Source organism: Camelus ferus, chromosome 23 (genome assembly GCF_009834535.1).
Source record: "Camelus ferus isolate YT-003-E chromosome 23, BCGSAC_Cfer_1.0, whole genome shotgun sequence".
Lineage (NCBI taxonomy): Eukaryota > Metazoa > Chordata > Mammalia > Artiodactyla > Camelidae > Camelus > Camelus ferus.
Genome location: NC_045718.1, coordinates 24,506,668 through 24,519,942, shown reverse-complemented (window position 1 = coordinate 24,519,942; position 13,275 = coordinate 24,506,668). Strand labels below are relative to the sequence as shown.

At 36.9% G+C, this 13,275-nt stretch overlaps 1 protein-coding gene across 1 annotated transcript in view; it reads left to right on the top strand.

The window, feature by feature from the left end:
• Positions 1-13,275, top strand: part of HMCN1 (hemicentin 1) — a 399,750-nt gene that overhangs the window by 90,553 nt on the left and 295,922 nt on the right. Inside the window, 1 exon segment of the mRNA XM_006185542.3 lies at positions 388-458. Within this exon segment, the coding sequence (XP_006185604.2) occupies positions 388-458 (71 nt within the window).

Here is a 13,275-nt window from a genome sequence, read left to right as displayed (position 1 = left end):
TTATAGTTGAGAAAACAGAATTATAAGATGAATAAGTGATTCATTTAGAGTTCAACAACAAAGTAGGTGTTAAATAAATATTCATTGACTGGTGAGAGTAAAAGGGGGCTTGAAAGTTGGGGTCTCCCGACTCTTTGTTCTCTGACTATTCTGACTGCTCCTTTGCATTTCCCAGGGCTAAAAATCTACTCCTTAATTATGCATAATTTACAACAAATTATAATTGTTCTTTGGTAACTATAAATTGAGATGTGGTCTTTGTTGTTTTGCTGACTATTTCTTACTGATAAATAACCATGTAGTGCACAGCGAAAAGACGTCTGTGCATACAGCACATTAAAATCTCTAATCACTATTTATTGACCTGTATCACTTTTATCTCCACAGAAATTGGCCCAGTGACAGTTACCACAGATCCCAAGAAATTCCAATATGAACTCAGAGAACTGTATGTTCAGGTGAGTGCTTGCTTTCAATTTTATTTCTTTGAGGGGAAAGGAAAATCATGAACTTCTGGCTGATTTTCTTTATTTTTAAATCTGAAGGTAGTAACTACTGTTTTGTTTTGTTTTAATTCTAATATCACTTCTTTTTCTCACTTGAGTCCTGAATGAATTGAATGATAGATATGGAAATTGGGTAGATTGGGTTCAAAATATCACCTCCATTTATGCATTGTCTGCCTGTTTCCATGCGACAATGATGAAACTCCATAGTTGTGACACAGTGGCCAACAAAGCCTACGGCATTTACTCTATGATCCTTCACAGAAAAAGTATGCTGACCCCTGCTCTGGGTGACACCTTTCACCGAGAATCATAAGGAACATAACAATGATGATGTAATTAGGGTAACTTTGATACTCTGTGCTATTGGTCAACTATATACATTTTTTGACTGTAAGTTTAATTTTATTATTAGAGATGATGAATAATTGATTTAAATGTTACTCTGAAAACAGGACTTGAAGATAGGCCTTGATAGGCATCTTCTCCTCATTGCTGCTTGGAGATTATTCCCAAATCCATTCATTGAAAAAAATTGCTCCCTTGAGCCTGTTTTATTGTCCCACCCTCCCTGGGTGGTCTCAGTTGAAGTCATGTGCAGATCTTTTGGCCACTCCCCATCACTCATCTAAGCTCTTGGTACCTGGATCCTTGGCTACCTTTGCCCTTTAGGACTGCCGTCAATCATTCCAGGGCACTTCAGCATTTAGGGGAATGACCTGTCAGGAACTCCCCTCAGTTCCTTGATCTGCTAGTCCTCTTCTATGACCTTTTCTTTACTCCATCTCAGTCTTCTATTCACATACACTCTCTGGACCTTATCACCCTAGTCCATTGCATCTCTCACATCACTGATTCAAGCATCTGATCTCCAACAGCAGCCATCTCTCCACTGCTTGTTGGTGCGGCTGCTTATGCTACGGCCGCCCCTTCACCCTCATTGATCCCTATCCTGTCTCCCAGGCTATCAGCTTTCCTTTTTCACTTTCCTTCATGTAGCTCAGAGTCCTGTCGTTTCAAAGACACTGCTTTTTCTTTCTTGTTCATTGCTTTTCTTTTCAAAAGGCAAAACCTCATTCCTGAATGGCCTCCATTATATCCACTGATGGCCAAGTGCTGTTGAAATCTCAGAACATGGAAGGTTTATTTTGCTGTAAATATATACCACCTGTCTCCCTGGACTCTCAAAACTTCCATGATCCTACTGTGTTTCTTTGGTCAATTACATCTCCCATTCCTCCCAGTGAAGGCTTCAGATCTTGTCAATTCTTCTTCAACTTCCATCCCATCACTCTTTTACTACTGTCTATTTCAGCTAATGATCTCTTTTGAGCAAGTCATCTCACTGTTTCATAAACAGACTCATACAAAGGGAAGCGTTCTGCTTCCTTACCTAGCACATAATCTGCCTACATCTGGTACCCATCCTCTTCTCATTTTCTACAGCTCCTTGGCTTTCTCAGGATCTTAACGCTATCAAACTGTTTCTTTCAATTGCTTAAGGGTACCCATTTACTTTTAAATATGTTTAACCCCCCACCAAATAAACAAATCCCAGCAAACCAAACCATAAAAAGCAAGACAAAATAAATTAGAACAAATCTTTCTTTTTCTCAAATCCTCTTACGAATAACAACTTTTGCCTCTCTCGGTTCCTTCAGTGCTGAGAAAGTTGTCCATATTCGCTGCCATCATTTCCTCACACCTCTTCCTCATTCATTCTTCAGTCTATTTCAGTCCAGTTCCCACACCACCACTCCATCCGATAGCTCTAGCTGCTGACACATGATCTCTGTTTTGCTGCATACAGTGCAAACATTTTCAGTTGTCAGCTTACCAGGTGGCTATCTTTTAGTCCTTGGCAATACTGGCCTTGCCTTTCTTGAGACATTCTCTTCCCTGACCTACTCTTTCATTTTTCTTACCACTTTTTCTTAGTTTCCTAAACAGCTCATTTCCCTCCAGTTGGCCCATTAAATGTTTATGATCCTGAAGGTTTTGAATCTGGTCTCATTTTTCCTCTCGTTTTATATCTTCTCTTTAGGAAAAATCATTCATACCCATAAATATATTTCTAGCTTAGACCTCTCCTCTGAGAAATAGACCATTATATTGGTCTCTTGGATGACACAGTGGCCCTCTACAGTGAAACTCACTAATATTCCCTTTCTGCTGCCCCAAATTTGGTCTTAAATCCTTGCTCTTTGTCTTCTGTTACCTTTGTGAGTGATACCTGTAATATTCTGGTTATACTACCAAAAATCTGAGTCATCCTTAATTTACCTATCCCTTTCCCCCCTACATTCAAACCATCAAGTCTTGGTTTTTAATTTTCTAAATAACTTTTTTTTTTAAATCAATTGACTTCTCTCCATTTCTGTTGGCACCACCCTAACCCAATGACTATACCTGTAGGTTAAACTTGTGCAAAAAAGTTGAGTGATCTACTCTGAGCACTTAATCAGTTATCTCACTGTTTGACATACACAGGTACAGACCAATGGAAGCCTTCTGCTGCTTCTTATCTAGGTGATTTTCCTGCATTTATTCTTACTTTTATTTTCGAGACCTTCCCTAGTCTTGACAGGCAGACAAAATGATCTCAAAATACATCTCAGAACAATTCCCCCTAATACTCTGTGCACTCATCTCCTACCCCCATCTCATCAGAGTCTTGCCAGGGTTCTGAGTGACCTGAGACCTGTCTTCCTTTTCGCCCTATCTAGAACCATTCTCTGTCTTGGGCCTTGAGCTCTGCCCTAGGGAGCTTGCATAGAACACCCCCGTATCTGTATCCTCACCCACTTCCCATGGGGCTTTTGCACCTGCTGTTCTCCTTGTATAGGAGGTTCCTGTTCTTTGTCCTGACCTCACTTCTATGCGCCCTTAACCTAGATTAAAATCCTATATTCAGAGTCTCACCTGAAATACCACTTCCTCTGAGAATCCTGCTGCCTGTCCTCCAGGCTTGGTCATATCTCACCGCGTCTCTCCTGCAGAGTAGATGGGATTTCACATTGAAGCACTCTGTCTTATTTAACCCTAGTAAAACACCTGGTAGATAGAACATGCTCACTTTTTGATGAATGAAAGAAAGAATGACCACTATGTACAGATCAGCAGAGTCCTAACAGAGTTTGAAGTTTAATGCTTTGATCACCTTGACTGTTGGGTGAATGACTTGATTTGGAACTGTATATGGTATGAACATAACTGGGACATAGTGTGAGAAAATTCAAAGCTTCCAAATGTGTATTCTATCATGATTGATTTATTGTGCATCTCTACTTTTAAATTACATACTAAATTGAATAATGTTTCATAAATATCTACATAGGTTTATATAGTCATCCCTTGGCTACTGTTCTCTGTTACTAAATTTCTTCTGATAACCTTTCTCATTAATCCTCCATTTGCTTCCTCTTACACCACATCATTCTTTTTCAGTCATTATCTCGATGCTTATTTAATTTATTTTTCTGCCCCTTGATATAGCAAATCCTTTGCCACTTCAGATGTCCAGATCCTTTGAAAAAACTATTACATAAAAATTTCTGTCCTGTACCTGGATCATAGGATTTAAAAATCGTATTGTCCTGGCTGTTAAAATTTTTATGTTCTCGTATTTTATCATGAACTCCCGAGGTCAAGAGCCTTGTAGTTCTCACTGAGCCTCTGGCCGCCTGTGGGATGAACCAGGGTCTGCAGTAGAATAGCCTTAAATAGCTGTTGAATAAATGAATGTCATATGAGGGTGGTTTCTTTTAAAAATGTATTTTTAACAGTAAAACTATATCAAGTATAATACGAACTTTACTTGGTGGTAGGAAAGATACCTTAAAGAACTTAACTGTCAGTTTTCATTCTAAAAAGATTCTGGAGAGCCAAGTCATGGAGATTTCTAGCTGATAGAATGTTAGGGAAGGATTTACTGTATTTATTTTTTTCGTCTCTGCAAGAATACAGCTCGGCTGTGTGTTTGGAAATCTGGCCAGAATGAAAACGCCTCCATTCTCTGTGGATCTGGCACTGGCACTTCCTGATTTCCTGCCTCTCCCTTTCTTTTGTTCTGAAGGATCTTTAGGAAGTGCCCTTATCCTTCTGGCTCCATTTGTCGCCAGGATGAAGGATCATGGCTCTTACTCATGCTCCATTGATTCCTTCCCCAGAGCCCTCCCCCTCCAAGCTCCGAAACTGAACTTGGTACAGATACTCTATAGAGCCATATAGTAATTCTGTTCAAGAAGATAATCTTTTTGGGGGGAATGAAAGTTTGTGTCCATTTCTCTAAAGATTTCCTCTAGGACGGTCTGCATCTTACAGGATTTAATTTTGTTTGTCTTGTGATCCAAGAGGATGCTTAATTAGAACAACCAGCCAGGGAAGAAGTGACATATTTACTTTTTCTCTTTGTTCAAAATTGGGCACTGTTTAGACATTGAGGATAACACAGAAGTATTTTTACTTTCAGAGCTTCTAGTGAATCATTCCTTTTTAAATCAATGGTAAAAAATTTCATCAAGTAAGGGTCAAATATGAAAGCCTCTAGGCTACATTAACACCTAACCTAAAGAATATATTTTGTTTTCTCTTCAGTGTTTGCTTAGAGAACATTTTATTATTTTGTAAATCGCTCTGAGAAACTAAAATTCACAAACTTCATAAAATTTTAGTATGAGATACCAAAGTTTGTTCTGTGTGTAATTTCCAGGCCCTTCTTTAGTTCCCCTTCTACCATTTTTAGTAACTTCCCCCCAAATCACTGATATCAAAAGCAACAAGGGTTCCTGTCTTTTTAAAACTAACTTGGATTAAAAAAAAAAAAAAACCTTCAAAAGTATTCCCTTCACACTTTAATCATTTTGAAAACAAGTAAATTTAGTCTCAATAAATTAAATAATTGCCCATTAACTTTTTACTAGGCTCAGCTGTTTTTCTTCTAGAGCAGTGGAATTAACTTGAGAAAAAGCAATTTCAAATTTTCCAGGAAAAATGGAGAAAAAAAATCACTAAATTTAAATCATTACATTTATAACATATTAATATCACTTTCCTTCATCCTCTTGCATCTGGAATGCAGAGAAGAAACTTGAAAAGCATTGGAGCTTTCTCTCTGGAGACAAGAAGGGAAAACAAATGATAACAATGGTATTCAAATCACACAGAGCTTTGCGAATTAATATCCTTGTAAATATTCAGTGCTAAGTCCTGCCTCAGGTCACATTTTTTATAAGAAACTATAAAGCTTGTTGAGTTTTAGAAAATAGTGTTGGCAGTGATATGCTTTCAAGCCTTTTATCCAAGCGTCTTAAAGAACAAAAAAGCATATTAGTCAAACATTTGAAATTTTAAAAAAGGAAGATATTTCTACAATAATGGAATTACGATTTTTTCGTACAGATGGTTGATCCCCCAAACTGAAAAGCTTCACACATAATTTAATTTTTCTTTGAAGTCTTTTAATAAAATTGACCCTAGAAAAAGTAAGAATAAGAGTGAAAATGCATAGAACAGCATTGTCACAGTGCAACAGGACAGAGTTGTGAATATCATGGTAAGATCCAATTATTGTCATTCTTAAACAGAAACAGGAGAATAAATAGACGAACTATAGCAGGCTGAGGTTAAGGGGAAAAGTGGTTTGCTGTATTATAAGAATAGTTGATGTTAGAATTATGATGTTAGAATTGTTAGATAATAGAATGATGTTAGAATTAACTGCCAATAGAGAATATGAAAAACCATCGCCAGAGAGGCAACAACTGTTTTAACAAAGAGGATGAGGTAATGCTGATTTATGATGTCCGTGTAGTATACATTTTATTTGATTTCTAGCACTCTAAATCATGCTACTATATAAAAGTGTCCTTCTCGTTTCTAGATTTATAGAGAAATCTTCTTTATGAATTTAAAAAATCAAGCTGGTATATAACAAAAAATTAAGAAAGCAAAAAAGAAAAGAAATTTACTAGAATAAGAAAAGAGAAAGGATTATATGTCAGCATAAGTATAGACATAATATAGAGCTACAAAAGTTGTGATTTTCATGTTTGGTAGTGGACGTGATTCAACTGAAGAAAGCAGTTTTTATTTTCATTGAAGACTTCTTAGTATGTGTTTGATTTATAAATGCATATATATGTATATATATACATATATAAATGCATATATATATATAGAGTGCACTTTTACAGGAGGATTGGCATGTATTTAATTTCGGGAAGGAAGGAAGATAGAGTGCAGTACATACAACTCATAATACATGTAAATGCTTCAAGAGTGGTAGATCTAGTGCTGGACGAAAGTAAGGACTTAATAAATGTTAGCTATTGTTACTACTATTAATATATTACTACCTCTAGTACCCCAAAGATTTTTTAAATGGACATAATCACCTAGTAATACCATAAGTGAACAACAATTACGGAACACGTGCCTTGTGAAAGATTTTGCAAGTATTTTAGGGTCATCTTCTTAATTCAAACCCACACATATATTAATGTTCCTTTTTATAAGTGAGCAGACTGAAGCTTTGAGATATTAGGTAACGTGTCTTGCTCAGGTCACCAGACTGGCAAGTAGCAAAGCTGGTCTCAGAAGTGGAAATATTTAATGTCAAAGCCAGTGTCCTTTTTATCACTTTGCTACTTTCCTTCTAAATATTGGTTTAAGTAACCTTATTAAGTTAATCAAATTAACATTTATTTATAGAAGTTCTTGTGTTTTACTTCAAAGTAGGAAAGTAGAGAATTAAAGACAGATGTAGATTTAGGGCTGGTGTCATTCTCAACAAAACAAATTTTTTTTTTCCTTTTTTTTTTTTAAGATTTTTACTCCCTCTTCTACCTCCGGTCACTTTGAGTAATTGGCTCACCTAAAGTTACTGAGCAGCAAATGACAAAGTTAATTGTAAATCGAAAGTTACTAACTTTGCTCAGCACGTGTTCTTGCTACTTAGTGTGGTAAGCTTATTTAAGTGTGACCTCAGAAAGCACCTTGGAGAGACACAAGAAGATTCATTGTAAGAGACTGGAAGGTAGTGTTTATACTGTAGTCACGTTGATAGGTGGTTTTGATTATTTCTGTTGTTAGAGCTGAAGCTTCCGGGACCTGAACAAAACATCTATTAAAACTTTAGTTTGCTGCTACAGTTTTCTGCTAGAGTAATACATTCTCTGAGGGACAAACAATCCTGTATCCCCAGGGAGTGCAGGATGGGGACCAAGATAAGTGAATGGAGGGCACTGAGTGGGAACGACTGGCCCTTTTCTAGCCACCCATTCTGGTACCTGTCCAGAAGCAAATAGCTGGTTAATTTCTTAGTGATCTTCTGTGTGCACTTCAAAGGACAGAGAGTACAGAAGGGTATTCTGACTGTTGGATTGCTTCTTCAAAGCAGAATACACACACAGAAGAGGGTGGGTGTGGATAATGATGAGACATTTCTTGATTTTCTTTTTAAAGTGTGAACGTGCAGTTATGTTCTTCAGGGTAAATGTGTGAGTCATTGTCGAGTAAATATTGCAGTTATATGTGACAGAATAACATTTAGGAAGAGGAATCTACTGACCTGGGATACCTGGATTTACTCCATTCATGCTCTTAAGCCAACCGAAGGATTATTCTGTTCCCCACAATAAGTACTGTATCTGATTTTGTTAGCTTTTAGGTGATGGTAAGGATGGAAGTCAAAATGTTTTTCTTGGGAGAATGTTTCTTGATCTAAAGCCACAACTCCTAGAAAAAACTATAAACCTCACTTTCACAAAATGTGTATAAAGGAAACCAAAGAGTTTCTTCTCAATCCAAATTGATCGGAGGCAGTTCTCAGGAAGCTTTTTTTCTTGTTAGGCCTTGAAGAGGTCTCAAGAGGAATTGTGGAGTCTTGGTTTTGGTGCTGAGTTCTGAGTATTATTTGTTCAGTGACTCCATCAGATGTTTGAATCCCTTCCAGAAGCCTGTCAGTACCTCAGACATGAACTAACATCAGTTAGATTTGATAGCACTGGCCTTCATCACCAGTTGATACCTGGGGACCTCCTGTGGAGAATGTCTGGGAGCCTCTGTTGGTGTTTGAGGCTGATAAGGGCTTTCTTTGGCAAACATAACCCAGTCTCCTGCTAAGTCCTTCAGGTTTCCTTATACAAACTTTAAACCAGGTCTCCATTCTTTCATATTCATGTTTTTTTTAAAAAATCCTGATTTATCTACTCTGTCGACGTTAATCTTCTTTTGAGATGGCCTAGATCTTAGTTCACCAGTGTTGTTTAATGACTACCAGCTCTTAAAAAAAACCAAAACACAAAAAACAAAACTTACCTATCTCAAGCTTCCATATAAATATTAATATTTATAAATTATAATGATTTTATTAATAAAAATACTCTACTGATAGTTTTTTTTATCAAGACCTAATATGACATACACAGTACAAGTAAATTTTTATCACACTAAATAAAAAGAATCATAAACATTACAATCTCCTTCAACTTCTCAGTAACAAAGATAATACCAGATGTTCTGGAAAGCATATAAAATCCATATGTGAATGTTGGAGCAGAACAGAGAAGGATTTTAGTGAAGCAGTAGAGTCTGAGTAGTGCAGATGAAAGACAGAAAAGGGTCATAGCAGAGAGAAGACAGGGAGAAAGAAGGCCAGCCCAGAGGAGGTGCAAACAGGGTGAGTGCCTAGTCCTTGAATGAGCGAGTGGTGATTGCCCACGAGGACTCCTTAGTCTGTGCTCCTGCCCTCTTTGGCTCCTTCCCGCTGAGCAAACAGGAGAGCCATCTGATAGGAGACCAGGAGTCCATTCCAGCCGGGGACCAGGGGAACGGCTGAATCTGAGGGGAAAAGAAAAGGTCCCAATAAAAAGGTACAGAATCCTCAAAGGAGGGAGGAAGGAAGTCTCTAAGTGCAGAGAATGGGGGAATTACTGAAGTGGACACTGAGAATTCTGCAGTATCATTTTGCAGTTTTCCATTTTTGCCTGGAGTTAACCCTGCATACTTCCACCTGCCTTCTGCTCACTAGAAGCTAGATGGTGGTGTCTTTTGTTGTGCTTGGCTGCCTCCATGCCATTTCCCTCTTGAAAGGACCAAGGTCCATTATAATTCATGTCAGTTGTGAAGCTTTTGACATGTTTTAAAGTATGAAGGGATGCCATTTCCTGATTTGTTAATCAAGATATTGAGTGCCTGGTACCTGGTGTCTTTTTATTGTTACTTAAATGGAAGTGAAGTGAATCTCCTTTTAAGACCCAGCATGAAATAAGTTCCAGCAAATGGAAAGATCAGTTGTTGAAGAGTTAGACCCTTACTACTGACAGGGGCTAACCTGAAAACCTGGAAAAGGTTGTAGTTGTTACCCTTTAACGTTCCTGGAATCAAAGTCGGCAGTTCTTTGATGCCTTGATCTGGATTCCACCTTCTTCAGACGAGTAAAGGACAGCATGATGGACTGCCTGGTTTGTAGCAGCTTCTTGTTTTGATTATGGAGATTAGAAGTTTGAACTCTGAAATATTCTGATTGTCTCTCTGCACATCCCTGCCATATTTTCTATAAGTGATGAAGACCAAATGTCACTGATGCATTAGAATTCTACAGTCGTTCTGATTTATACTTGCTTGGAAGTAACTTTAAATTAAATTCAGTGTAATTTAATGATTTCCACATGTACATTCTGTTTTCCTGGTTGTAGAATTGTGCAACTGTGTTTTAAGGAAGAGAACTGAGAGTTGTCAACTTTTGTTCAGCGTGCGAGTGAGTTTCATTCCTAAATTTTATAATGTAAAGGACAAATGCAGCAAGTATGGCATTATTTAAAACAGTGGGTGTACCATGTGAAAGGAGTACAGTTTGACTCTGAAGCTAGGCTTAGTGGGTTGTAGTCACGTTAGAAGCAGGGTAAATATTGCGATGCCAGTGGATATTCTTTTGGACTCAGGCGTGAGCCTACCAAAAATGTTTTATTTTTTGATTGCTTAGAGTTAGGCATACCTGGGACACAATTGATATAAACAGCAGTTCAGTGAAAATGGATGATGAGAATAGAAGAATTGAAATGGGTTGACCAGAAGAGAAATAAGGCAGGGGCAAGGGTGTGCTCTGAGATTAGCCTCCTTCCTTCTCTCTCCCTTGTTTGATAAGCATTTTCCCATTAGGCTTTGGACAGGACCTCATTTTTCTCCAACTTGCCTCGGGGTTTGAAGGTTCAGTTTATTCCAGTACCGCTCCCACACTGTCGTGTATTTAGAAAAGACTGTGTGATAATTTGGTTTATTACTTACTCCCTTGACTGATAGGATTTCTATTCATTCTTATTTAATTTTGCTTTCCAGGAATTTATTTTTTGAACATGATTATTGTAATTCTGAGGTTACAGTTTTTTCTCCCCCCTCCTTTAATTCCAAAAGCAGTGTTTCCTGTAAAGGTCACAGGCTTTTGTTTTTCTGGTACACATTTTTTTCTATCTGAAGTGTGTTTGGCAACTTAGTAAATTATAGTCATCAGCATAATTATAGAGATAAAATGGTGACTGTATCTACTGGCACAAATTAGTTATATTTCAGAGTTCAAATAAAAACACAAAGTTAACAATCAGGCCCTTTAATACGCATTTAAGGAACGATGTAGTTCAATACATTCTGCAACTTCATGTCCCTCACAGCTTTCATCTTCATGTATATGTGCAGGTTTATGTGGTTTTGGGGGATACATTTGCATTGCTGTATTGTTTTCTTTTGTTAAGTATTAAACTTGATCTCATGATGCCAGGAGGGGGAGGGTGGGGGGAGAGAGCAAGGGTGGGAGGGGAGAGAGGGAAGGAAAAGAGAAGTGGGAGTTAGTTTTAAATACCACTAGGAATATTTATATATATACACATGTACACACACATATGTATTCATGTATGTTTTTCTTGGTTAAAGAGCAGCTTTTGGCACTTGCATTTTTAGGAGACTTAGCTCTGGAAATGAGATGGGCCAGGTTTGAGTGATGTGCAGACTGAACACAGCAGGTGTGTCTAGATTGAGTCAAGATTGCTTTGCACGATCTCATTCACCCACTTACCCACTTAATCATTGATTTATCCATTCATTCATCAAACAACAATGGAACACATACGAAGTTTCCCGAAGAACAAAGATCTAGTGGGAGGAAGCAGATAAATTATGAATGCAACTGAGTGAATGCTGTAAAAAGAAGGAGCAATATTCTGTGGGCATCCAGAAGAATGAAGATCTTTCGTTCCTGACAAGCAACTTGTAGTCACAGGAGTTGATGAAGGAAATAAAAGCCTTCACTGGAGTGGGCTTGAACCCTTAGGCCGAGCAGAATTGAGTTTAATTCCATGTTCTTTCGCTTACTGGTTGTGTGACACCCGGGAAAGGGGTTTTCAAGATTTAGTGCTCTGTCAATAAAATGTGCTAAAAATAATACTTACCTCATCAATTGATACAAAGCACAAATAGTCAGTGCTGGTCTCAGAGTCGATATCCATTGGGTGAATACAAGTACGGTGTCTTGTTATCAACAGAAGTACCAGTTAAATTAATGAGGCTTTTCATAAGTTCAAGTTCCTGAGTTCTAAATTTCTCCATCACAGATGTTGTACAGACTATTACTTTACTTTTTTCCCCATTGGTGTTTAGGCTAAAAGAGAAAATGTTAAGACTTCTGAAGGGACTACCTTTTTTAAAAGCTTGGAACTAAAAACTTAAAACTATTTTTTCTAGTTTCAGTCACAATCCCATTACCCTAATTTTGTAATCTGTACATGAGTTTGACACAAATTAACCTGAAGTATCTGACTTTGTGAGGCTTATTTATAAATATGAACATTCTGACAATGGGCCTCTTTGGACTATTCTGGCTAATTTAGCTTTTAGCCTAATTTAATGATGAGAAGATCAGTTAATGATTTGGGAAACATGACTAGCAAACTTGTGAGTTAAGTTTCCGAGACATTTTCTATGTTTATGTAAATATGTAAAACCTTTATGAACTTTGTGTTTGTGTGTGTGTATATATATTTAAACAAAATAGCCGATTTATAGATTTTTGGAGTAGGTTGTAGCTTGATTTTTAGACCTTAGTAAATTATAGAAACTTGAGTTTTGTTTCTAGTAACTTCTAGGAAGCAAAGTTCAAGGAAGAGTTAGATAAAAGCAACAGCCTTACAGGTAACAGTCTAGAATGAAGCCTACATAACGAAACCAAATGTATCCTTCTAAAGCAGGGGTGTCTCACAAAAATATAATGTGAACCAGATTTGTAATTTAAAAAAAAATTTGAAGTTAATTTTAATAATATATTTATTTAACTTATTATATCTAAAATATTATTTTAACATGTTTTAACAGGATAAAAAATAGTACTTCAGTTTTTTAATTTAAATTTTAATTAATTAAAATAAAATAAAACTTTCAGTTCCTCTATTTCACTAGCCATATTTCAGTGCTCAGTAGCCACATGAGTTAGTAGCTACTGTTAGATAGCACATATCTAAAAATCTTCCTCTTATAGGTTATTTTAATGGTTGTTTATGATTTGAAATGATTAAAAAATTAAACTGAAGTGTCATATAGGGAGCTTACCATCATATGTTAACTTTTGCAAAAAAGCAGCTTATTTCTCTCTTCAGGAACTTACATCCACAGTGAGACAGACAAATAGTTTCACTAATATATGAATTAATAGTTAACACTTGTTTTTAATTTTCAGTTATCTGCTGTAAGCAGTAAGGTGATAATTTAAAAATATTGTACTATT